Source organism: Narcine bancroftii, chromosome 5 (genome assembly GCF_036971445.1).
Source record: "Narcine bancroftii isolate sNarBan1 chromosome 5, sNarBan1.hap1, whole genome shotgun sequence".
NCBI classification, from domain to species: domain Eukaryota; kingdom Metazoa; phylum Chordata; class Chondrichthyes; order Torpediniformes; family Narcinidae; genus Narcine; species Narcine bancroftii.
In genome coordinates, this window is record NC_091473.1 from 51,528,861 (window position 1) to 51,556,009 (window position 27,149).

General features: G+C 37.7%; 1 protein-coding gene across 5 annotated transcripts in view; it reads left to right on the forward strand.

The window, feature by feature from the left end:
* The window catches only part of LOC138763377 (host cell factor 1-like), a 141,431-nt gene that overhangs the window by 49,358 nt on the left and 64,924 nt on the right, over positions 1-27,149 (forward strand). For all 5 annotated transcript variants that reach the window (XM_069937426.1, XM_069937428.1, XM_069937430.1 and 2 more), the window contains 2 exons: positions 10,126-10,262; positions 16,278-16,425. In XM_069937426.1, coding sequence (XP_069793527.1) covers positions 10,126-10,262; positions 16,278-16,425 — 285 coding nt within the window. The remainder of the gene's footprint in view (positions 1-10,125; positions 10,263-16,277; positions 16,426-27,149) is intronic.

Genomic DNA, 27,149 nt, shown 5'->3' on the forward strand with positions numbered 1-27,149 from the left:
GTAATTTCCAAGGTGGATTAGGTTTCCTTTCCTAAAATGTGGTGCCTAGAATTGAACATATTGACCAAGTTATGACTGAGCCAGTGTTTTATAAGGATTGTTCATGAATTACATACAAGGACATAACAGGAGCAGATATATGCCACTTAGCCTCTCAAACCTGCTCTGAAATTCAAGCTATTAAACACTAAGAACATTCCAATAATGATAATGAAGAACCCACAGGAACCTCTGTCACTGGAGAGAAAAGTACTAGGCAAATAAACAAGGCCAAAGGCCAACAAATCTCTTGGACCAGATGGCTTGCCTCCTGCAATCTTAGAAAGTAAAGATGCAGATATTGTAGATGTTTTTGTTGTCATCTACCAAAATTCCCTGGATTCTGCTGCAGTGCCAAAGGATTAGCAAACCACAAATTTAATTGCCTCAATTCACAGGAGAAAAAATAAAAGGTAATTATAGGCCAGTTAGTCTAATGTCAGTCATTGATAAATGCCAGACTCATTATTGGGCAGCATATTTACCAAATCAAGTGTGATTTTATGAAAGGATAATCATATTTAACAAATATGCTAGAATACTTTGAGGATTTAACAAATATTTTTCATAACCACTAAATTTGATTTCCAGAATGCATTCAAAAGAGAATTCAGTAGCTAACATAAAGCAGAGTGATCTCTGGGTCAAAATCAGATTGATAGGTAGTTATGGAATTCAGTGGGGATTATTTCTGGGGCCTCAATTATTTGCAATCCACATTAATGACTTGGATGAAGGGACTGAATTACCTTCAGCCAAATTTCCCTCCCAAACTACAAGAGATTTTTTTTTCTATCTGAAAAACCTTGTTATAATTTGGATTGTAAATTTGGAGCTTTTTTTTTAATAGTAACATATTCTCACCGACATCTTTAACATCTTCCTGAGTAGCACTGTGGTCCCAGTGTGCTTCAAAGCTGCCACCGTTGTCCCTGTGCTAAAGAAGTCATCTGTGTCCTGTCTCAATGGTTACTCCCCTGTCGCACTCACGTTGAAGTGCTTCAAGGGGCTCGTCATGGAGCACATCAAGCACCTGCTGCCCCCCTCACTGGACTCCCCTGAAGTTTGCATATACATCCAAAAGCTCCATGGATTATGCCATCGCCGCCACTCTCCATCTAACCCTCACCCACCTGGAAAACAAGGACTCGTGTTTGAATGCTTTTCATGGACTTCAGTTCAACATTCAACACGATCATACCTCAGTACCTGATGAGGAAGTTGGGCTTGCTGGGACTAAACACCTACCTCTACAATTGGATTCTCAGCTTCCTGACAGGGAGACCTCAAGCAGACTAGATCAGAAACAGCACCTCCAAGACTATCGCACTGAGCTCGGGTGGGGGTGGGCCAGGGCTGCGTGCTTAGTCCACTGCTGTTTACTCAACTGACCCATGATTGTGCAGCCAAACACAGCTCGAACCACATCATCAAGTTGGCTGACACGACAGTGGTGGACCTTATCAGTAAGAATGAGGAGGCAGGGAGGTCACGTGATGCAGAGAGAATAGGAGAAAGTGGACCCCAGGCGCTTCCAGACAATGGGAAAAAGGGCACAAAAGTCAAAGTTAGAAGAATTAAAAGGTGCAGAGAGCAGGACTAGATCACTTCCCTGCCAAAGATGGAGAAGAAAAACGCCAGCCAGCAAAAGATGACCAGTAAAACGATTGGGAATAGAGAGGCTCGATTCAGCACAACTCGATGGGATCAAGATGGCATGGGAAATCACAGATCTAGAGCCCTAACGGCTCCAACGGTGGTGGCGGCGATGTGGCCTGAGGAGAGCACCTGAGGCTCGCGTGGGGAAACAGTCAACAGTAAGGCTGACTCCCATGGCAGCCAGAATTCCAGGGGCACTCACCCAATGGACGGTAAAACTGTAAGGCAGGGGCATGTGGGAGACCTCAGCCCCATGGCAGGAGATGCTAGCACATTGAGTGACGGAGGGAACAGCCCTTCCACCCCCAGAGCAACGAGCGCAAGGCGCACAAATGCAAAGTGTGATAGTCGGCAGGCACGCAAGGAGGGGTGGGGAGCTGGAGACCTCGGCCCCATGGTGGCAGAGACTACGACTGACTCATCCAGCAATGAGGGAGGGAGCACGATGGTTGGCAGGCATGGGAAGAGGAGATCTTGACCCTGCAGGGGCAGAGGAAACTGATGGTGTGATGGACCCATCCAGTGATAGTGGAGGTGACATGGTGGCCAGTGGCAAGAAGGACGACGTTGGGCAGCACGAGGCGGAAAAGATAGCAGAGGCAGGGAGAGGAGAGGAACCCTCATTGTGGGTTATCCTGGAGGCGATGGAGAAAATGGGAAAACAATTATCTTTAGACTTGAGCAAAAAAAAGGACAGTTGAACACTAAGCCAGATGTGAAAATGTTTTAAATGTTTTAAAAGGAAGAGTGAGTGGCTGAGGTAGAGAAGGGAACAGGGATAATGAGGATAGAATGGTGAAGCTGAAGAAAGAGGTGACAACATGGGGGCAGAAAGGAGCGGCCTCTGGCAGAAAATTGATGCTCTAGAAAATTATAATAGGTAAAATATAATAAAAATTGTGAGATTGAAAGAGAGCAAAGAGTGGGGAAACCCTGTGGCTTTTTTCCAGGGCTGGTTGCCAGAGATTCTGGAGAGGGAGGAACAGGGGAAGTCAATGGAAATCGAATAAGGTCTTTTCTCTCGCACCTGGGCCATGGTCAGAGCCCAGTTCTGTGCTGGTCAAACTGCTGCGCCACCAGGACTGAGAAAAGATTAACGAGTGCTGCGATTGCGGGTGAAGGCGAAGGGGGTGGGGAGGGCGCTGGAATTGGATGATAAAGGTTTTTCTACCCAGACCATGTGGGGTGTTGCTGCGCCAAAGGAAAGAGCTGGAGCCAGTAAAGAGGGTAGCAAAGCAGAAGGGATACAAGAGTACAACTAGATACCCAGCCACTTTGAAGATATTGATGCCAGGTTGTGGGGGTGGGGGAGAGAGAGAAAATTATTCTCCAATACAAAAGTAGCCTCACAGTTTGTCAGACAGTTTCCAGTTTGTAATAACTATCAATTCTGGAATGGAAATTATTAAAATACTATGGATTAATGACAATTAGGAGCCTAAAAGAAGTGGTCAATGTTTCATGGAAAGTGAAAATGCATTGTAAATAATGATAGTGGACTAATAAGAATAAGAGTCTATGGTTTCTGCATAAAAATAAGAATGGGGAAAGAATGTGACAAGAGAAATGGTCTGGGGTGCTCAGGAGAGGTGGGCAGAGAGGCAGATGGGTGCGAGACGCTCAGCCTATTATATGGAGGGGGGTGGTGACAAAGCAGGGGAAACAGTCACCAAAGGATGGAGAGGGGGAACAACGGATGGAATGAGGGTATGAATTGGAAATCTATATAGGGTCGATTAACTTTTATTATAATTCTTTTGGGTTTCTTTTCTTCTCTTTGGGGTTTGTTGTCTTTGTCCTTGTCTTATTTTCCCAGGGTTTGTCGCTGTCCTGGTGGGCTGGAGCTAAGGTAAAAGGTTAGATGAATGATGGATATGGGGTGGTGGAGTGCAGAAGAAACACAGGTCTGAGATTCTCCGGGGCAATGGCTAAGAGTATAAAGCACTTTAGTTTCAACGTTAATGTCCTGAACGGAACAGTGAAAAGGAAAAGAGTCTTGGCACACATTAAAAATATGGATCTAGCCTTTCTCCAAGAAACTCACTTAACAGAGCAGGAACACCAAAAGTTAAAAAGAGGATGAGTGAGCCATGTAATGGCCACTTCATTTGGCTCAAAGGCAAGGGGTGTGGTAATTCTGATAGGGTAGAGTGTTCCAGTGGGAGTGCAGAATGTGACTACAAATAAATCAGGAAGATTTATACTGGTGCACTCTCAGATATATTCAGAACCCTGTACTTTGGTAAACGTGTATGCCCCCAACTTCGATGATGAAAAGTTCATACAGGATATTTTCCTGAGATTGGCAGAAGGAAAAGAGAACATCTTGGTTGGGAGAGATTTTAGTTTCTGTCTGGATCCTGTCCTAGACAAGTCACAAAGAAAATAACTAAAACAAAGGTGGTGAGGGCTACTATTGACAATATGAAGGTGTTGAATTTGATACTATGGAGACACAATCATCCAAGGGAGAGAGACTATTCCTTCTACTCAAAGAATAGATTTTTTCCTGGCTTCAACCCATGTAGAGGGTAGGATCATAGAGGCTGAGTACATAGCAATACTTCGCTCATACCATTCACCTTTGATATTAGCAATGGAAATGTCAGATAAGCAGGATACGGCATACAGATGGCGTCTCAATGCGTTGTTCTTAAAGAAGCCAGAGTTTTGTAGTTTTGTAAGAGCGCAGATAGACATGTTCTTCAAGGCCAACTGTACCTCTTCTCCAGATAACTTCCTCCTATGGGACATCCTCAAAGCATATTTGAGGGGTCAAATAATTGGATACACTAAAAAAATGTTTTAAAAGCTATGTGAGGGAGATGGACGAATTAGAACAAGAAATTGTTCACCTTGAAAAGGACTTCTTAAAAATTGGGCTCAGAAGACCATTATAGGGCTCTAACATACAAGAAATTGAAATATAATACACTTCAAACATATGGTATGGAAAAGGCCATAATGTGGTCAGAATAAAAATATTATGAATTGGGCGAGAGAGCCCATAAATTCCTCTCTTGGCAGCTGAGGTCATAACAAGCCTCAAGGACGATCAATGTGGTACAAACTGGGGATGTCAGAATCTCATATAAGCCAAAAGAGATTAATGAGACCTTCCGGGAATTTTACAAGGGCTTATATAAATCAGAATTGGCATGGTGGGTGGGGGTCCCTGATAAAATTGATGAGTTTTTGACTAAATTAGAGTTAACAAATTTAAATCCAGAAGAGCAGGAGGGCCTAGATAATCCCTTCATAGAAGAAGAGATAGGGAAGGCATTGAATTCGCTGCATACAAACAAGTCTTCAGGGGAGGATGGATTTCCACCCAAGTTTTATAAGGAATTTAAATACTTATTGATGCCTCTTTATATAGAGATGGTAGGCCAGACAATGAGACCCATACCCTCCCGGGATCTTTTTCAACAGCAATCATCGCGATGATCCTAAAAAAAAACAAAGATCTGCTAATGCCAGCTTCTTATAGGTCTATCTCATTGATTAATACAGACTATAAGATACTGGACAAAGCCCTGGCAAATAGATTGGCGGGGTATTTGCTGAAATTAATAAACAAAGACCAAGCGGACTTTGTGCAAAAAAGACAGGCAGCGGATAACATTGGCAGACTGTTGAGTATAATGTACCTGGCACAAACCAGAAATGAGAGGGGTCTGGCTGTGGTCCTGGATACAGAAAAGGCATTTGACAGATTGGAGTGGGACTTATTATTTAAAGTGCTGGGAAAATTGGGACCAGGGCCAACTTTTATAAATTGGATAAGGGTGTTATACCACGCACCCAAGGCTAAAGTTGTGACCAATGGACAAATTTCTCCAGCCTTAAAACTGACAAGATCAAGCAGACAGGGTTGCCCACTATCTCCAGCTCTGTTTGTACTGGCCAAGGAACAGTTGGCCGAAGCCATTTGCCAGGATCCAGGCATCAAATATTGTAGAGTAGGCCAGGAAGAACGTATTGCTGATGACGTTCTGATATATCTGACAGACCCAGTGAACTCGTTGACTAAGCTGCGCTGTACCCTGAAGGACTATGGGGATATTTCAGAGTGTAAGGTCAATTGGGGTAAGAGCAAAATCATACCATTTACTGAGTGGGATTATAGTCACTGTCAAGAAAATAGTCATCTAAAGTGACCACAAACGAGATTAAGTACCTGGGAGTTAAAATAGAGAAGAATAATTTATATAAACTAAATATACCCCCTTGCTGGGAAGAATCGAGGAGGATTTAAATAGACGGCTGTCCCTGGTGGGCAGGGTCACTATTAAAATGAATGTGATGCCAAGGCTCCAGTACCTCTTCCAGACATTGCCCGTGATGTTGCCCTGGGGATTCTTTCAAAATTTGTCTTCAAGAATAAGGACATTTCAGTGGAACGGAAAGGAGGCCAGAGTCTCTATGGAAATATTGACCTGGTGGATTAGGAATGCCCAACTTTAAGAAATATTTTTGGGCAGCCCAGTTGAGATATATCACCAAAGGGGTAGGTGTACCATCCTGGGCATAAATTGGCTGCGCGAGGTAGGTGAGAAGGTAGCAGAGGACTTTATTTATAAGTGGGACACTAAATTGTTGTCTGGAAAAACAAGCAGCTCCATATTGAAACCAATAACTTCTATATGGAATAAGATCAACCAATATTTAGGAATCAAATTGGGGCTGTCTCCAAAAACACCCCTAGCTCCAAATAGGCTAATACCATTAACGGTGGTTAACAAGATTCTGGACACCTAGCATTGTAATTTTGTCAGATGCATAAAGGACTGTTATGAGCAGGGACGTTTAATGTTATTTGAACAACTTAGGAACAAATATAATCTATCAAACAAGACATTCCATTGCTACCTTCAGGAAAGATCTTTTCTGCAGAACAAATTAGGTCCAACTCTAGCCCGACCGGAGTGCAGATGGAGACCCTGATTCGAAGGGGGAACACATGGAAGTTTATCTTGGCAATGTATTTCATGCTCCAGGAGGAAGGACCAAACCCAGGCCTTCATAAGTCAAGGCAGAGGTGGAAGTCAGATTTACGTACGAATATCGATTGACGAGCACTGCTGGTCCAGCCTGTGTTGGACCAGTATGACTGCAATTATTAACACGTGGTACAGGCTGGTGCAATAGAACTTTCTGCACCAGCTGTACCTGACACTGTAAAAACTGAACAGGTCTAAGCCAGAATGATCAGACCAACGCTTCAGATGTGGTATTGAGACAGGAACCTTTGTGCACGCAACCTGGACATGTACCGAGGTGAGCCCTTTCTGGGTGGAACTTGGTCAAACCATGGAAAAAAATTGTAGGTAAAGAATTCCTGCAGGTGCCAGAGTTATTTCTGTTGGGAAACATAATAGACATAAGATTCACAATGAACCTGTCCAAATTTCAAATTTATTTTGTAACGATTGCATGGCAGTGGCCAGGAAGTGCATAGAAGTTACCTGGAAGTCCGACTCCTGCTTGAGTATTGCACACTGGAATATGGAAATAGAAAACTCTGTTCCCCTGGAGAAAATCACGTACAACTTCAGAAAAAAGTATGACACATTTGTAAAAATTTGGCAACCATACCTAAATTCCATTAAAACACAATTATAGGGAGGACTGTCGTGCCTTGCTGCCGCAACCTCACCGTCAGCCCTGAAATTAGCTGGAGAGGGCCATCCCATTTCAACGAGGAAAAGTCGTGAGAAGAAATCAGCCTGAGCACCGCCTGCAGGGACATGACAAATCTACAAATCCCTGATGTATAATTTACACCTTTGTTGTGAATGTCCAAAGTGTTATGTGTAATTGTGGTTGGTTGAGTGTTAGGTTGAAGATCCAGCTGCGCTGGATGGGTCACGTCTCCAGAATGGAGGACCATCGCCTTCCCAAGATCGTGTTATATGGCGAGCTCTCCACTGGCCACCGTGACAGAGGTGCACCAAAGAAGAGGTACAAGGACTGCCTAAAGAAATCTCTTGGTGCCTGCCACATTGACCACCGCCAGTGGGCTGATATCGCCTCAAACCGTGCATCTTGGCGCCTCACAGTTTGGCGGGCAGCAACCTCCTTTGAAGAAGACCGCAGAGCCCACCTCACTGACAAAAGGCAAAGGAGGAAAAACCCAACACCCAACCCCAACCAACCAATTTTCCCCTGCAACCGCTGCAACCGTGTCTGCCTGTCCCGCATCGGACTTGTCAGCCTGCAGCTGACGTGGACTTTTTACCCCCTCCATAAATCTTCGTCTGCGAAGCCAAGCCAAAGAAGAAGGTTTTAAATGTGGAGGGTATAGAGGGGAAGGGAAGAAAAGAGCTTGAACTCTACAGGGAATTTTCCCTTTTGTATAAAACTGACATTTGTAAATTGCAACTGGCATTGATATTGTTAATGTTAACATCGACAATGTCAATAACTGTTTGAGTTTAAATCTGGAATAAAATATTTTAAAAAAAGAACGAGGAGGTAGCATACAGAGATGAAGTTCAAATACTAACGAACTAGTGCAGAGCAAACAACTTGTATCTGAATGTAAAAAAAAACAAAAGAGATGGTTGCCAACTTCAGGAGGGCCTGGGGAGATCAGAGATCATGCTCCCCTGACCATTGACGGCTCTACAATTGAGATCATCAAGAGTATCAAGTTCCTCGGTGTGCACCTGGCGGAGAACCGCACCTGGCGGAGAACCTCACCTGATCCCTTAACACCAATTCCATAGCCAAGAAACCCCAGCAGTGCCTTCACTGCAAAGGCTGAGGAAAATCCATCTCTCACCTTCCACCCTCCCTACATTCTACAGAGGATGTATTGAGAGCATCCCATGCAACTGTATCACTGCCTGGTTTGGAATCTGTACCACATTGGACTACAAGACCCTGCAGAGGATAGTGACGTCAGAGGACAGGACCATTGAGGAATCTCTTCCTATCATGGAGGACATCTACTACACTTGATGCAGGCGGAAAGACTCCACACATCCTGAATGTAAACTGTTCTGCCATCTGACAGGAGGTACTGAAGCAGTCGGGCTCTTATGTCCAGAGTGGGAAATAGTTTCTTTCCCCTGCCCCCAAGCCATTAGACTCCTGAACTCCCAGTACAGATGTGCATTGTGCGCATGGACTTTCAGTGTATACGTCTTAATACCTTAATATTTTAATGTGTTATCTGCTTTCCTTGTATCTATGTAAATATGCTTTGTGGTCATGGAGAATCACTACCTTGTCCTACCGTGCAAGCATGGGATGAACAATAAATAAAGTTGACTTGATATTCATGGAGTCTATTAAATAAACTCTGACTAAGACCTGTTTTTTTAATTGTTGAATGACCTCCAAAAACCCTTAGTACAATGGGTAAAAGTGACTGTTGATTTAAGTACTAGGAATTTCATCTATCTTAGTGGCCAAGATTTAAATAATCGTGTGCAGTGTGATGGCAGAAACAAACATTGGACCCCTTATTTCTGCATCATTCACCCTAACTGTTAAAACTGTGCCCAATAAAGTATGGTTGTAAAAATATATTTTCTGGAATGCGCAAAGAGAAGCTGTTTAGCAGTTATGAGGACATAGAGTCTACCCAGTTAAATGAGTCAACAAGAAGTTGGCAGATGGAAAGTACCTGAAACATCAGTCATGAGGTTATCCATTTTGGAAGCCAAAATGAAAAAGCAAATTATTATAATCTTGCAGCACAAAGGAATCTATGTTGAGGGATCCCATGTACTGATTTAAGCCCTTTATGAGCCTGCCCTCTTTGCTCCTGAATGATCACTAAATATATTGTTATTATTGTGGAACATTAAAATCCACTGGTCCTCAACCAACCTGACCTAAAAATAGATTATCTCACCCCTGACATGCACTTGGTTGCTAGGCTCCCCAAGTCAGAATTGTGGATATACTTTAAAAAGGAATTAAGACACAAGAGACTGCACTTGATAGAACCCACATCACTCGCTTACTATCTACCTGGGTTGCTTCACTTTTCTCTCCCTGGTTCTATCTGTCTATATTTTTCTCAACTGTTTCCAACTACCTCCTACCTGCTTCTATCCCTACTCTTACCCCTTCCTGATTTTATCTGATCATAATTCCCCTCCCTCGAGTCGTTCCACCTATCATCTACCAGTTGCTGTCTCTCCCCTCCCTCTCATTTCTGCACACTGCTAATCTTCCATCAGTCCCAATGCAGGGTCTCAACCTGAAACATTGATCATTCCTTGAACAATTGAGTTCTTGTATAATTTTTTCCATAAGTTTTGGGGTGTTGTGGTTATGAAAATATAACTCACAGTGTTTATCTACTAGTCAAATCAAATTGATCAGATCATTTTAACAAAGTTATAGTCCTAATTTGTGTCTCAGAATGCAGTGAATAATTTTAATGTTACTATTTCCATCTTTTTTGAGGTGTCACTGGGAGTACTGGCATGAAATCACCAATTACAATCATCACCACAAAGGTAATGACGTCTGGAACTGGAACACCAACAAAATTCATTACTGCTGTTCCAAAGCTGCAGGCAGGGCAACAAGGACTGACCCAGGTGAGCTCTGTTTACACATTGCTGGGAATAATTTTTTTTCCTTTTTCTCCCTTCCTCCTAATCAGTAAGGAAACACTCACAGTCATATTAGTTTTAATTTCAAATTCAGAAGGAGGAATACTGTTTTGTGCAATTTAACTTGGGATGATAGATTATTCAATTCATACCCGTACACTTGGTAAGAAATGAAATGTTCACCTCGGAGTCAGGGCAGTGTAGGTGTAGAAGATTGATTCCTAAGGTGAGGTGCTCTCCTATAATGAGGGGTTGTAGAATACTCTGATACTTTGAGGATTTGAAAAATGAGAAATGTTCTTATTGAAACAAAGATTATATTGAAATTGGTGCTGCTACCTGTTTTCCCCTGGTTAGAGTATTTAGAAGAAAGGCACATAGTGTCAGGATAAAAGATCAGCGCTATAGTTTTGAAATCAGGGGGACATTCTTTCTGAGACTGAAAATCTTTGTAATTCTTTACTGAGAGACCTGCTACGAGCAAAGCACTCTACTGGCTAAATATCTGCTCCCATCTTCACCAAAGGTTTCTGTGTTACTTCAAAGAACATTTCATTTTTACACTTTTAAACCTGTAATTTTATTCTCCTCGACTTTTTTGCCAGTCTTCTTTAAATTCCAGATACCAGAGGTTTTTGTGTGTGTGTGTGTGTGTGTGTGTGTGTGTGTGTGTGTGTGTGTGTGTGTGTGTGTGTGTGTGTGTGTGTGTGTGTGTGTGTGAGACACAGGGCTGACCACATTGCTCCTAGCCCCCCGACTGTCAATCAGCCGCCCATCAGTTGCCCACCCCCAGCCATCCGTTGGTTCCCCTCCACCCCTGGCTGTCCATCGCCAGCCTCCGTCCATCAGTTGGTCCCCAGCCCCCAGCTGTCCGTCTGTTTTTCCACCCCCCCCCACCCTATCAAACTCCCACATTGAGCCAGCTACCTGGCCACCAGCCACCAGGCTCGGGGCCAAGAGTCACCTTTCCACTGAAGGTAAGAGAGGGTGGGGATGGGGACAGCTATCTGAGCCAGTTTTATTTGGAAGGCAAAATGAAAAAGCAAATTATTATAATCTTGCAGCACAAAGGAATTTGTGACGAGGGATTCCCATGCACTGATTTAAGTACTGCTCTCTTTGCTCCAGGAGAAAAAGTAGAGGGAACACCACTAATCCCACCAGTGCTCCCACGTCAGCATCAGGTCTACATAAATTTATCCCTATGTGGATGACATTAGAACTGTACCCAACGCAGGCCAAACACAGACACTTTTTGAGTAGTTGCAAGTGTTCTTGCTAAACTCTTAATATTTTTGTATCCACTGGTCCATGCTTGCTCCCGAATGATCATTAAATATATTATTATTACTGTGAAACAGAGTATGGCTTTTCTCCCCACTCGTCTTCAACCAATCTGACCTAAAAATAGATGATCTAATCCCTGGAAGGCAATAGATCATTACCATCTTGGCCCAAAATGCTGAATATCTGCTGTTTTCCATGGATGTTGCCTGACTACTGAGTTCCTCCAGCATTTTGTGTTTTGTTCCAGTTTTCCAACATCTGCAATCTCAATTTACATTTTTAATTCCCCTACTATTTACATCGTAATTCCCATACTAAACAAAAAAAAATTCCAGGTACCACCATATTTGACTCAGGCAAACATGTTAGTGATATTATAGTTTATTTATTTATCTAAATTCATTTAAGAACACGTGCCCCTGTTTGCGATTTTGAAACATTGCATTTGCTTAAAGGGTCCGCCATTTTCAAATGATTGCAAAATCCGGAAGGTTGCAAACAACTGCGCGCGCGCACACACACACACACACACACACACGAGTTGGGTTATCAGTGTGAAGAAGGTGTCCCCCGGACATCCCTCCAAGAATGTATAGATGGAGATTAAACCCCATGCTACTTAAAAGACAGGATTTTAGAGAATTTATTGAAAAACAATTAAAAATGTACTTTGAAGTAAATACGGAATCAGTGGAAGATAAGTTTATACTATGGGATGCAATGAAAGCATTCATTAGAGGGCAAATAATAAGTTATGCAACCAAGATGAAGAAGGACTATAATCAGGAAACAGAGCAGTTGGAAAGGGAAATAATAAACATAGAAAAAAAATTAGCAATAAAGGAAGATACAACCAAAAGAAGAGAATTGGCGGATAAAAAAATAAAATATGAAACATTACAAACATATAAGGTGGAGAAGAATATAATGAAGACAAAACAGAAATATTATGAACTAGGGGAAAAAACACACAAAATCCTAGCATGGCAGCTTAAGACAGAGCAAACTAAGAAAATGGTATTGGCAACAAGGAAAAAAGACAAACAAATGACATATAATCCAAAAGAAATTAAGGAAAACTTCAGAGAATTCTATGAACAATTATACCGAACCGAAAACGAAGGGAAAGAAGGGAAAATAGATGAATTTTTGACTAAAATTGAACTACCAAAACTACAAATAGAGGAACAAAATAAATTAACAGAACCATTTGGAACAGTAGAAATACAAGAGATAATAAAAAATTTACCAAATAATAAGACACCAGGAGAGGATGGACTCCCAATAGAATTCTACAAAACATTTAAAGACCTAATAATACCGCCCCTCCTGGATGTAATCAACCAGATTGATGAGACACAAAACTTACCAGATTCATGTAAAACAGCAATAATTACAGTGATACTAAAACAAGGGAAAGATCCACTCTCACCAGCGTCATATAGACCAATATCTCTGCTAAACACAGATTATAAGATAATAGCTAAACTATTAGCAAACAGATTAGCAGAACAGGTACCGAAAATGGTAAATTTAGACCAAACTGGATTTATCAAAAAAAGACGCACAACAGACAATATTTGTAAATTTATTAACTTAATTCATGCAGTAGAAGGAAATAAAGCACCGGCAGTAGCAGTTGCTTTAGACGCAGAGAAGGCCTTCGACAGAGTAGAATGGAATTACTTGTTCAAAGTATTGCAAAAATTCAGTTTACCGGAGAAGTATATTAATTGGATTAAAGCATTATATAAGGGACCGTTAGCGAAAGTGACAGTAAATGGACATGTATCAAAGCAATTTAACTTAAGCAGGTCAACGCGGCAGGGATGCCCACTATCACCATTATTGTTTGCGCTAGCTATAGAACCACTAGCAGAATCGATAAGAAGAGATAATAATATAAAAGGAATAAAAATAAAAGACAGGGAATATAAAATCAGTCTGTTTGCGGATGATGTGATAGTGTACTTAACAGAACCAGAACTATCAATAAAAGAACTATATAAGAAATTGAAGGAATATGGAGAAGTGTCGGGATACAAGATAAACGTAAATAAAAGTGAAGCAATGCCTATGAATAACGCGGATTTCTCAAAATTTAAGGAGGAATCCCCATTCAGATGGCAAACGCAGGCAATAAGATACCTAGGTGTGCAAATCAACAAAAATCTAGGCCAATTATATAAACTCAATTACAATCCACTAATGAAAAAATTACAGGACGATTTAGAGCATTGGAAAGAGCTACCACTAACACTGATAGGAAGGATAAACTGTATTAAAATGAACATTTTTCCAAGGATACTATACTTATTTCAGGCATTGCCAATACAACTGACAGAAAAATTCTTCAAAGAGTTAAAGAAAATAATAAGGAGATTTTTATGGAGAGGGGGGAAACCGAGGATAGCACTAGATAAATTAACAGAATGGTATAAACAAGGAGGCTTACAATTGCCAAACTTCAAAAATTATTATAGAGCCGCACAATTAAGGTACCTATCAGATTTTTATCAAACAAGGGAAAAACCAGACTGGACGAGACTAGAATTAGATAAAATAGGGGAAAAGATACCTGAACACATATTATATAAATGGGACGAAAAATTGGTACAACATAGAACTTCTCCAGTATTACACCATCTCCTCAATATATGGAAGAAGATTCATGTAGAAAGAAATAAAATAAATTACCAAATACCAAAACTAATATTGACGCAAAATAAGCTACTCCCTTTTACAATAGACAACCTTGCCTTTAGAAAATGGGAAAAAAAAGGGATTGAAAGAATAGAAAATTGTTTTTCAGGAAGTAGATTCTTATCCTTTGAACAAATGAGAGATAAGTACAATATAACTGGAGATACAGCGCTGGCATATTACCAACTGAGATCCTACTTGAAAGATAAATTAGGAAGCAACTTGAGTTTACCAGAGGGAAGTAACCTTGAATATGTGATTACAGATACAATGTTAATCAAAAGATTTATAAAAAATATGTATATTAAACTGCAAGAAAAGGAAAATGAGGAAACAAATGGTAAAACTAAACAAAAATGGGAACAAGATTTAAATATAAAGATAAAAAAGGAAACATGGGAGAAGTTATGCTCTGGAACGATGAGAAATACAATAAATACGAGGCTGCGTATGATACAATATAATTGGTTACACAGACTATACATTACACCGCAAAAGTTAAATAAATGGGACCCAACAGTATCTGATAGATGTTTTCGATGTAAAAAAGAAAGGGGAACAACAATTCATGCAATCTGGACATGTGAGAGAGTAGAAAAATTTTGGGATGATCTCAATCAGATATTAAATAAAATAACAGAAAACAATATACCAAAGAATCCAGAGATCTTTCTCCTAAGTAACATAAAAAATAAAGAATTTGGAATTGACTTGGAAGATGCACAAAAAAGATTTGTCAAGATAGCCCTAGCCGTAGCAAAAAAATGTATTATGTCAACCTGGAAATTGGAAGATAATTTGAAAATACAACAATGGTATATAGAAATGAATAAATGTATTCCATTAGAAAAAATAACATATAGTTTAAGAAATAATATTGAAATATTCGAACAAGTATGGGAGCCCTACATTAAATACAATAGCGAAAACCTACCGGGAACAAACATTACCTAAATTGATGGAAGGAGAAGAAAAGAAAAGAATGGACTCAGTAGAATTTCTGGTGTATTTTTGTTGAATGACAACATTGTCTAACTGAATTAATGCAACCTAGATTGTATACCTAAAATGGATGAGAGGGGGGGTGGCTTGGGAGGAGGGAGGGGGGAGGGAGAAAAAGTCACTGTAAATGTGTGGAAAAGAAAAAGTGTATATCATGGCTATTGTGATTTATGGTGTGAAAAATAAAAAAGTTAAAAAAAAAAAAAAAAAAAAAAAAAAAAAAAAAAAAAAAAGGTGTCCCCCGATCTCTGTAGGTGCCGGATAATGGAGAATTTACTGTGTGTATGTGTCTATTTTAAAGGAGGTTTAATAGTTCAAATTCCTGATCCTGCTGTCAGGAACAATGAATATCCTGTGTTCTTGAAACACAGTGATTCCCACAATGTGGCATTGACGGTAATGTTGGTGAGAGGTATCTACGTGGGAGAGTGTCCTTGATGCATGCAGCAATGATTCTAGAAGAATGACTTTTTTAGAGTAAAGTAAACAAGACGTCTGTAGATGCTGGGGTCCAGTGTAGTACATAAAAGGACTAGAGAAACTCCGCAGGCCACATGGCATCCATAGAAATCAAGAGGCAGTTGATGTTTTCAGCATGAGCACTTCTTTAGAAATGTTGAAAAACAGGCAGATGCTCAAATAAAAAGAGGGGTGAGGGGTGATCACCTGTTAGGTGATTTGTCAGAGCAAGTTTGGATCCAATCTGCTGAAAATATACTTACTTAAATATGCTTACTTCTTTACAAATGTACATTTAGCAGGAAAACATCTGACTTTCCCCAAGAATAAATATGAATTGCCTGGCTCTAAGCTATAACCCACTGCTACAAATGTTCTTGGAGAATAGGATTGAGAATCTGAAAAAGATTCAGTTTAATGTTTGAACAGTTGTGAGGCTGGATACTGATCATTCACTTTGCATTTGCTTGTCTGTTATAACAATAACATGTTAACATATTGTTTCATATCTTCTTTACCTCTCACTATTCTCATGTAAACACTGGACAGGTGTTGCTGAAGGGTACGGCAGGACAACCTGGCACTATACTACGTACAATCTCTGGGACACCAATGAGTGGTGTCAGGTTGATCACCCCAGTGACTGTATCTACCACTAAACCAGCATACACAACATTGGTAGTGAAAGGCACCACAGGTATGTACTTATGTAAATCATGTTGTTGAGCTATCCATTGATCCCAGTTAAAACAATTGTGACCTAAGGTGATTATCGTGTTGGATGAGGTTGTAGATGCTCAGGGACAGAAGGCATTTTAAGGATTAATTTAATTTATGGAAAGTATGTTATCCACCAAAATGTTACAAAATGCAGTTAACAAATGGCTGCAGATAATGGAATCTGTTAGGAAAGGAAAATGAAGAGTGGAACATAGGAATTAGGAGCAGGAGGAAACCATCTGGCCTGCTGAGCCTGCTCCGCTATTCAGTAAGATCATAGGTGATCTAGCATAAACTGAACTCCACTTATACATCTGCTCCCCATTATCCTTAATTCTCCAGCAACGTAAAAAATACTAGAGAAATTCAGCAGGTCAGGCTGCAACCCTGAAAGACCCAAAATGTTGAATATCTACTGCCTTCCATGGATGCTGCCTGACTGCTGAGTTCCTCTAGCATTTTACATTTTGTTCCAGTTTTCCAACATCTGCAATCTCTGTTTACATTTTTTAGTTCCCCTACTATTTACATTCTAATTCCCATACTATACAAAAATAATAAAATTCCAGGTGCTACCAGATTTGACTCTGGCAAGCATGGACCAGTGGATACTGTTACAAGTTCAGAGGACCCCAAAACCCAGCAGCAATAGAAATTCTCCAAGGCAAATGGTTACTTAAACAAAAGTTGCTTTTAATTTTCTTTTTAAACATGAAAACAGGATGGGTGGTCATGTGATGGAGTAGTGGCTGGTAGGGAAAACCAGCCCTCCACAGAGAAAATTGAAAAAAAAAGGTAGAAAAACAAGACAAGAGTAGTAAAATATTAAAAAGTTGCACGATAAAAAGTATAAGAGGAACCTGAGGATGGAAAAGACTACAATACATGTAAAGAAGAGATAAAGAAATCTCCGGAAAAAAAAAAAGAGGAAGGCCTTACCTGAGTCCGTGAACAGGGAGCTCTCCCAAAGAGGATGGCCCGAGCTGTGAAGCCGGTAAGCTGGGAGCTCGGCAGCGACGTCCCCGGGGCGGTCTGATTCATTGGCATTCTAAAGAGGATGCCAAAGGGAACGGACGCCAACAGCAAGGCGCTGACTCTGTAATGGGATAAGCCATGGAGAAGACAATGATAGAAGCAAGATCAGCACAGAGCCAAGAAATGGAGCTAGAGAAAGAAGATCAAGACATACAAGAAAAAATACAAGGGAAAAACCAGACACAGATGGCCGTCAAATAAAGATTCTAATGGAAACAATAATGGGTGAGCTCAGTACTGTTAAAAAAAACCATGCAAGAGGCAGATGTAAAAATACAAAGAATGGAGAATGCTATGGCAGAAATGAGAAAGCGAAGTGATGAAGTGGAAGACAGAGTGATAGGCGTGGAACTGAAGGTGAATGAGTTAAGGGAAAAATTGGAAGATAGAGTTAAGGAGATTAAGAAGACACATGACTTATTAGCCCAAATTTTTGAGTATTTCAGCAGATGTAATAATATAAAAATAGTTGGCCTAAAAGAAGGTGAAGAAGGGCCAGATACATAAGGATTTATAAAGAAATGGATCCCACAGATCTTGGGAGTAGAATAACTCCAAGAAGAAATTGAAATTGAAAGAGCCCAGAGCATTGGCCACAGCCACAGCAGAAACCACATTCTATACTAATAAAACTACTACGATATATAACAAAAGAGAAAGTATTGGAACTGTCAATGAAAAGAGTGAAAGAAAATAAGGAACCATTGGAGTACAATGGGGAAAAAAATATTTTTTTATCCAGATATAAGCTTTGAACTTTTAAAGAAGCAAAAGGTGTTTAATGTAACAAAAACTATACTATGGTAAAAAGGTTATAACTTTGTGTTATGGAATCCCTGGTGGGCAAAATAGACTGATTTCAGATCCAGAAGAAACTCGTCTTTCTGCAGACCAATTACCAAATAAGCAACAAGAAAAGGAGTAAAGAAAATAATAAATAAATTGGAATGTTAATAGTTTGAGTACAGACGTTTAAGAAAAAAAAGAGGATTAAAAAAAGGCTTTGATATATTTTTAAGAATAATATATAGTGTTTTCTTGGGGGGGGGGGGAAGATCTGCCCGCTGCAAAATTTGTTGACATTTGCGGTATATACCACAACCCACGTTGAAAAGGGAGTTGTGGTTGTCTCGCGAGGTGGTAAGAGCAACTCAGTAAAGAGAGATTTAATGTTGTTTTCTTTAATAGTATTCTTTGGTTTTCTTATGGTTTTTGTTATTGTCCTACTAGTTCTGTCATCGCATTTAGTAAAGAGTAAGAACAATCTAGAATGATTTTAGAAGAAGGTAGATTGTGGGGTTGAAAAGGTGGGATAGATGTTAAAATGGATGGGTAAGATGAATACATTGAACTATATGACTTAATATTAATGGAATTCACAATCAAATTAAGAGAAAAAAATTACTGACTACTTAAAAAGGAGAAAATAGATATAGCATTTATACAAGAAACACACTTAACTGAGTTAGAACACTGCAAATTGAAGAGAGACTGGGCAGGTCACGTAGTACAATTCAAAAGCCAGGGGAGTTGCTATATTAGTTAATAAGAATCTGCCAGTTAGTTTAAAGAAAGTAACGGACCCAGCGGGTAGATACGTAATGATGATGTGCCACATTTATTTAGAATCTTGGAACTAGTTGAACATTTATGCACCTAATGAAGATGACCAGGAATTTATGCAGGATATTTTTTTTAAGCTAGCAGAAACAGAAGGATAAATTTTACTAGGGGGAGACTTTAATCTTAATCTTGAACCATCAATAGATAAAACCAGGAAGACTATTATAAAAAAAAATAAAGCAGCTAAATTTACATTGAACTCAATGCATGATATGAAGATAATTGATATATGGGGAAAACAGCATCCAAAAGAAAGAGATTATTCAAACAGAGATAAAACCTATTCTAGGATTGATATGTTCTTGTTGTCGGCTCAGATTCAAGGAAGAGTTTGAAAGACTGAATATAAGTCAAGACTTTTATCGGACCACTCACCCTTGTTATTGACAATTGCTTTAGAGGATATTCCACCAAAAACATAGATGGAGGCTAAACCCCATATTGTTAAAAAGGCAAGACTTTCGGGAATACATAAAACAACAATTTAAAATATATTTTGAGACAAATGCAAATTCTGTAACAGACAAAGTTATATTATGGGACACATTGAAGATCTTTATTAGGGGTCAAATAATTAGTTACACGACCAAGATTAAAAAAGAATGTGATTGGGAAATAGAGCAGTTGGAAAAAGATTTAATGAGAAGGGAAGATGTAGAGAAAAAGAGAGAATTGACAGAGAAAAAAAATAAAATATGATACATTGCAAACATACAAAATGGAGGAAAATATGAAAACAAAGCAAAGATTTTATGAATTTGGAGAGAAAACCACAAAATATTGGCTTGACATCTAAAAACAGAACAAGTAACAAGAACTATCATTGCAACAAGGAAGGAGGATAAACAGATTTCATATAACCCATTAGAGATTAATGGAAAACTTTTAAAAGTTTATAAGCAATTGTATCAAACCAAAAACCCAGGGAAGCATGACAAAATAGATGATTTTTTTTTGTCAAACATTGAATTACCTCAATTTCAATTGTAAGATCAAAATAAATTACTAAAGCCCCTGACAATTACAGAAATGCATGATACTCTTAATGACATTACCAATTAATAAAGTACCAGGCAAAGATGGATTTCCCACAAAATTTTAAAAGGTATTCAATAATCTATTAATCCTGCCCTCTTAGAGGTAATGAAACAAGTAGAAGAGACCCAGAATTTGCCTAACTCATGTAAAATGGTAATAATTACAGTAATTCCAAAAACAGGAAAAGATCCGTTGTCACTGGCTTCATGTAGACCCATATCTTTACTAAATACAGATTATAAATTAATAGCAAAATTACTAGTGAATAAATTAACAGACTGTGTACCGAAATTAGTAACGCTAGATCAGACAGGATTTGTTAAAAATGAAAAGTGGCAGATAATTTTTTTTCAAACTTTATTTAAATTTTTCAAGAAAAAACTTATGCAAAGTCCATAACATTAAAATTAAAAACTACAACAAACCTACCCACCCCCACCCACCCTCAGCAAACCCCGCAAGGGAAGCATACAAAAAACATCATAAAAGAAACACATACAATAATTTGAGATACTACTAAACCCATACATTTCAAATATGGTGACCACATCTTAATAAAAAAGTTCTAATTATCATGCAGATTATATGTTATTTTCACCATATAAATACAAGACCTCAACTCATTCTGCCAATGAGTTACATTTACCTCAGTCTCATCTTTCCATGAAATCGCCTCACATTTACGTGTTACAGCCAATGCTAGATGAAGAAAAGCTGCCTGAAACTTGTCCAACCCCAAATCACTAAATAGGACAGTATACCCCAACAAAAAAAATTTATGGATCTAATAAAAATTTAATCTTAAACAATTTTTGAAGAAATTGTCTAATTTTTTTCCATAAATGGTTGAACCTTATCACAATGCCAAATTGAGTGTAAAAATCCACATCTAAAACACACTTCTGAATTACTAAATCCATATTTTTTTCAATTTCTCAGGGATCAGATACAACTGATGCAAAAAATAATAATTAATCATACTATATCTTACATTAACCAATTTAGTCACACCATCAAAACACATAGTTTCCCAATCAGCCTGATTCATATCGCAAATTAAGTCATTTTCCCATTTAATCCTAGATTTATCTAAATTTATTTTATCCATAGTATCTTGCAACAATGCATTTATCTCAGAAATAAAACCCTTATTTAATGAATGAAAAATCAAAAACTCACATTTCGTTAACTTAGGAATTTTCATTTCTCTTCCAAAATTATCTTTCACTAATGCTCTAATTTGATAGAACACAAACCAAGAATTCACTGAAATTCCAAATTTCTCTCTTAGTTGATTAAAAGATAGAAATTGACCTTCTTCAAAACAATCCTGCAACAACTTTATTCCTTTAATCTTCCATTCTTTTAAAAATCTATTATTCAGCAAAAAAGGAATCAATTTATTTTGATATATTGGAGCCTGAACCGGTATTTTACCTTTCGTACCTATCAATAAATTCCTTTTAGTCCAAATCTCTAACAAATGTTTTAAAATCAGTACATTATATCTCTAATAAAACAGAATTCCACTTAAATATTAAATGATGTGCGTAAGGTTCTGAAATACTAGCCAATTCTACCCTAGCCCAAATAAGAGGATACAAAACATCCAACATGTGATTAATAAATCTTAATTGAGCTGCTTCATAATAATTTTGAAAACCTCCCAAGGCATATTTCCAAGTCAATTTATGTATCGCTGCTCTAGCTAACTTTCCCTTCCATAAAAATTCTCATACTACTTTATTTAAGTCCTGAAAAAAAGATTTTGAAAGTAGACAAGGAATCGACTGAAAAAGATACTGAATTCGTGGAAAAACATTCATCTTAATCCAATTTACTCAACCTACTAATGACAAAGGTAAATCCTTCCACTTAATCAAATCAGCCTTAATCTTTCTCATTAACGGTACATAATTTAAATTGAAGAGAGACTGGGTTGGTCATGTAATTTCATCCTCTTATAATTCAAAAGCATGAGGAGTGGAGATTTTGATTCATAAGAAAATACCGTTTGAACTTGAATCCTCGGTGGAAACAGCTGGTCGAATCTTAATGATTAATTGTAAATTTTTTGCCGAGTCATGGTCTTTGTTCAATGTATATGTGCCTAATGTTGACGATGAACAATTTATGTCTGAAGCTTTTTTAATTCTGAGTCAAGCTAAGGAAAATATCTTGATTGGGGGAGATTTCAATTGTGTATTAGACCCATTATTGGATAAATCTCTGAAAACTTTGAAAAAATCAAAACCAGCGGTCCATTTGATTTCTCTGATGAAAGACTTAAATTTGATAGAGGTTTGGAGAAGGCCAAATCCTACTGTGAAAGATTTTTCATTTTATCCTTCACGTCATGATTCATTTTCAAGGATTGATTTATTTTTGGCATCAGCACATTTGCAATCACGTTTTACTCAAGCTGAATATATGAGTAGAATAGTTTCTGACCATTCATTGTTACTTACTTCTTGTGTTGGGCCAGAAGTCACTCATTTAACTTTTCGTTGGAGGTTTAATGCAATGTTACTGAAAAAGCTGGAAGTTGTAAAATTTATTAAAGATCAAATTGCTTCTTTCCTAGATTTGAACAGGAATTCAGTTCAGAGTCATTTTACTTTATGGGATGCTTTAAAGGCCTTTTTACGTGGTCAAATTATTAGTTTTGCATCAAAAGAAAAGAATAAATTTTTGGTGGAGAGTCAGATGTTGGAAAAACAGAGAGCTGACTTGGAAAAAAATTTCAGAGGGATTATATGGAGGATAATAAAGTAGCTTTAACTAAATTGAAGTTACGATATAATACATTACAAACATATCAGTATGAACGTTTGATTCAAAGATCCAAGCAATGTTATTACGAGTTAGGGGATAGGGCTCATAAAGTTTTAGGGTGGCAATTGATAACAGAACAAGCATTGAGAACTATTGATGCTGTGAAAAAAGATAATTCAGTTACCTATAAACCTCAGGAAATTAATGACCAATTTTTATAATTTTACCAGAAATTATATACTTCTGAGGGAGTTCGAGATGCTGGTTCTATTGAATCTTTTTTGTCTGATTCAAATTTGCCAATATTAGGGGAAGGTGATGTGAGGAAATTGGACTCCTTTTACTGATTTAGAGATAAAGGTTGTTATTCAACAAATGCCTAATAGGAAATTTCCTGGAGATGATGGATTTACTGTTGAATTTTATAAAGCTTTTTATGATGATTTGTCTCCTCTATTTATGGATGTTCTTCAGCAAATGACGCAGGAACAAGCTTTACCAGATTCGTGTTTGAGTGCAATAATAACGGTTATACCAAAAAAAGACAGAGTCCCTTTGAATGTAGCTACATATCAGCCAATTGCTTTATTGAATGATAGTGAAATTATTGGCAAATTGACTTGCTAAGTATTTACCTCAATTGGTACATGTAGATCAGGCTGGTTTTATTAAAAATAGGTATGCCTCTGATAATATTCTTAGAATGATTTCATTGATCAATCCATTACTACCAATGGTAGTTGCTCTTGATGCTGAAAAAGTTTTTGATTGGGTCGAATGGAATTTTTTATTTAAAGTCTTGGAGAAATTTAAATTTGGACCCTTTTTTTATTGGTTGGGTAAAGGCACTATATAATAATCCAGTTGCTGACAAATGGTCAAAGCTCATTGTTATTTAAATTATCGCGTTCAACTCGTCAAGGTTGTCCTTTGTCGCCAGCTCTATTGGCATTGGTCATCAAACCATTAGCTCAAGCTGTAAGGCTGAATGAGAATATTAGAGGTATAAGAATAGTAGATGATGAATACAAGATTAATTTATTTGTTGATGATGTCTTGATATATTTAACTAATCCGAAACGATCTTTAATTTATTTGCAAGAATGTTCAGAACAATATGGTGTATTGTCAGGATATAAGGTGAATTGGGACAAAAGTGAAATATTACCAATTTCTGATGCAAATTATGGTCAGTGTAGACAAATTACTAAATTTCGTTGGACTGATAAAGTTAAGTATTTGGGTATAATGGTTGATGTAAATATTCAATCAATGTGGCAGATAATTTCTGTAAATTTATTAATTTAATCCATACAGCACAAATAAATAAAACACCAGTAGCTCTAGATGCAGAGAAAGCTTTTGATAGGGTGGAATGGAATTATCTGTTACTACAGAATTTCATATTACCGGAAAAATGTATTAATTGCATTGGAGCACTGTATAATGGTCCTTTGTCAAAAGTGATATCAAATGGATATGTTTCAGACCACTTTCAATTGAGTAGGTCAACAAGACAGGGATGCCCATTATCACCATCTCTGTTTGCTTTGGCTATAGAACCATTGGCAGAGCTGATAAGAAAAGAATCTACGATAACAGGAATAAAAGTAAAAGAGGAAGAATTCAAAATTAGCTTATTTGTAGATGATATTATAGTATATTTAACGGACCCAGATAAATCAATAAAAATGTTATATACAAAATTGAAAGAATATGGGGTGATATCAGGATACAAGGTTAATATTGATAAAAATGAAGTGATGCTAATGAACAAAGTCGATTATACAAAATGTAAAAAGGAATCCCCTTTTAAATGGAAATCACAGACCATACGTTACCCAGGTATCAGATAGATAATGATTTAAATCATTCGTATAAATTAAATTACCAACCGTTAATAAAAAAAATACAGGAAGACTTAGGGAAATGGAAAGATTTACCATTAACTTTAATAGAGAGAGAAAACTGCATCAAGATGAATATATTTCGACGGCTACAATATCTGTTCCAAACGCTACCAATTCCCTTAAAGGGAATTTTTATGAAATTAAATAAATTAATAAGAAAGTTTTTATGGAAGGGTAAAAGAAAATCAAGAGTGGCTTTGGAAAAATTTACAAGGGTGTATAAACAAGGAGGATTGCAGCTACCAAATTTCAAAAACTATTACAAGATATCTATCAGATTTTTATCAGACAGGAGAAAAACCGGATTGGCTCAAGATAGAATTATATAAATTTAGGAGAAAAGGTCCCTGAACTCTTACTCTATAAATGGGATGAGAAGCTGGTGCAACATAACAATCTGCCAATCATATACTAAAAATATGGAAGAGAATACATCTGGTGTGAAAGATGATAAATTATCAAATACCAAAAATGTTACTAACGCAAAACCCATTCATTCGTTTTACAATAGACAATTTATTTTTAAGGAATGAGCAAGAAAAGGAACTAAAAGATTACTTTTTGGGAAATAACTTATTGACATTTGAACAGTTAAAAGATAAATATGGAAAATCACATGGTACAATATTTTCATACTATCAGTTGAAAACTTGTTTAAAAGAAAAGTTGGGAACTAGTCTAAGATTACCTGAGAGTAGCTGCTTATGGATACTTAATTACCAACATTGCGATAGTATAAAAAACTTTTACAAACATGTATAGTAAATTGCAATGCAAGGAAAATGATAAAGCAATATATAAACCCAAACAAGGTTGGGAAAAAGATTTAAATATACAAATAAACAATGAAACATGAAAATAAATATGTGCAGGGACCATAATTAATAAAATAAATACTTGGTGTTGTATGATTGTGATAGTACAGATCTATCACCAATGTATATAGTGTATATAGTTATGGTATCTAGACTGTGCTTACAGCGATTGGCTGAGAGCTTAGCCATGCCTACTGTTTGGGCCTTAAAGGATTGTGTCCCTAGCCAGGTCGGATCATTCCGGACTGGTTGGCCACATGTGAAGAGCTCCTGTCTTTTGCTAATAAAAGCCTTGGTTTGGATCAACAAGTCTTTGATTCTTTCGACGAGCTCTACAATGATACAATACATTTGGCTACATAGACTATATATTATGCCTCAAAAGTTAAAAGAATGGAATCCAAAACAATATCAGACAAATGCTTCCGTTATAAACAAGAAATTCAAACAACAATACACGCAAATTGGACGTGTACAAAAGTGAAAAAAATTTTGAGGATTTAAACCTAATATTAAATAGAATTACAAAAAATAGGATACCAAAAGACCCAAAAATCTTCCTGTTAAACAACATAAAAGATAAAGAATTGGGTTAAAAATTACACAGGGCTCCAAAAAGATTTATTATGATTGCGCTTGCAGCAGCAAAAAAAAGCATAATTATAGCTTGGAAAACGGAAGAAACCTTAAAAATACAACAATGGTACATAGAAATGAACAAGTGTATTCCATCATTTTTAAAAAAAATTACCTACAATCTAAAAGACAAATATGTTTTATTTGAACAAATTTGGGAACCGTACATAAAGTATATTAGAAACCGCCAATTTCAGACCTCCATCTCTTGAAGTGATAAGTTACAATTATGAAAATAATTGAATATAAAATATTGGACAACATGGTTTCTTTTTCTGTTCTTTTCTCTTTTTATGTTCTTCTATTGATTATTTCTTCCTTTTTTCTTTCATTTCTTGCTTTAAGTTATAGGGGTGGGGGGGAGGGGAAAAATGAAAATGTCATTGTGTATATTTAATGTTGAATATTTGTATATAATTGTTACTAACGTGGTTTGGAATGAAGAATTAAATAAAAAAATATTTTAAAAACAGGATCAAACTTTAACCTCTTACTATTAACTTATCCTAACTTAATCTCCTTCTAATTCTAAGCACACATGTATGTAATTAAAGTTCTTTGATTCACAGTCCAATCTCACTTCTCACTCCTTCAAGTTCACTGGTATCAGGCAATTTTTATACTGTGCACAGAATTTAACATTTATGAATTTTCGCCAGGCTCTGGTGAAAAGGTAAATGGTTACTGCTCAGGGAGGTTCTCGTTGATTTCAGAGAGAGATTTGTTGCTCGTTGGACATACACCAACTGATTCCCTCCAATCAGTATTTCAGTGTCTTGCCGAAGAAACTTGCCCCATCATGGCTTGTTTCCCTTATTTCACAAGAAGCACTCTTGTAAGGACTACAAGGGTTTTTCAACAGGCTAAAC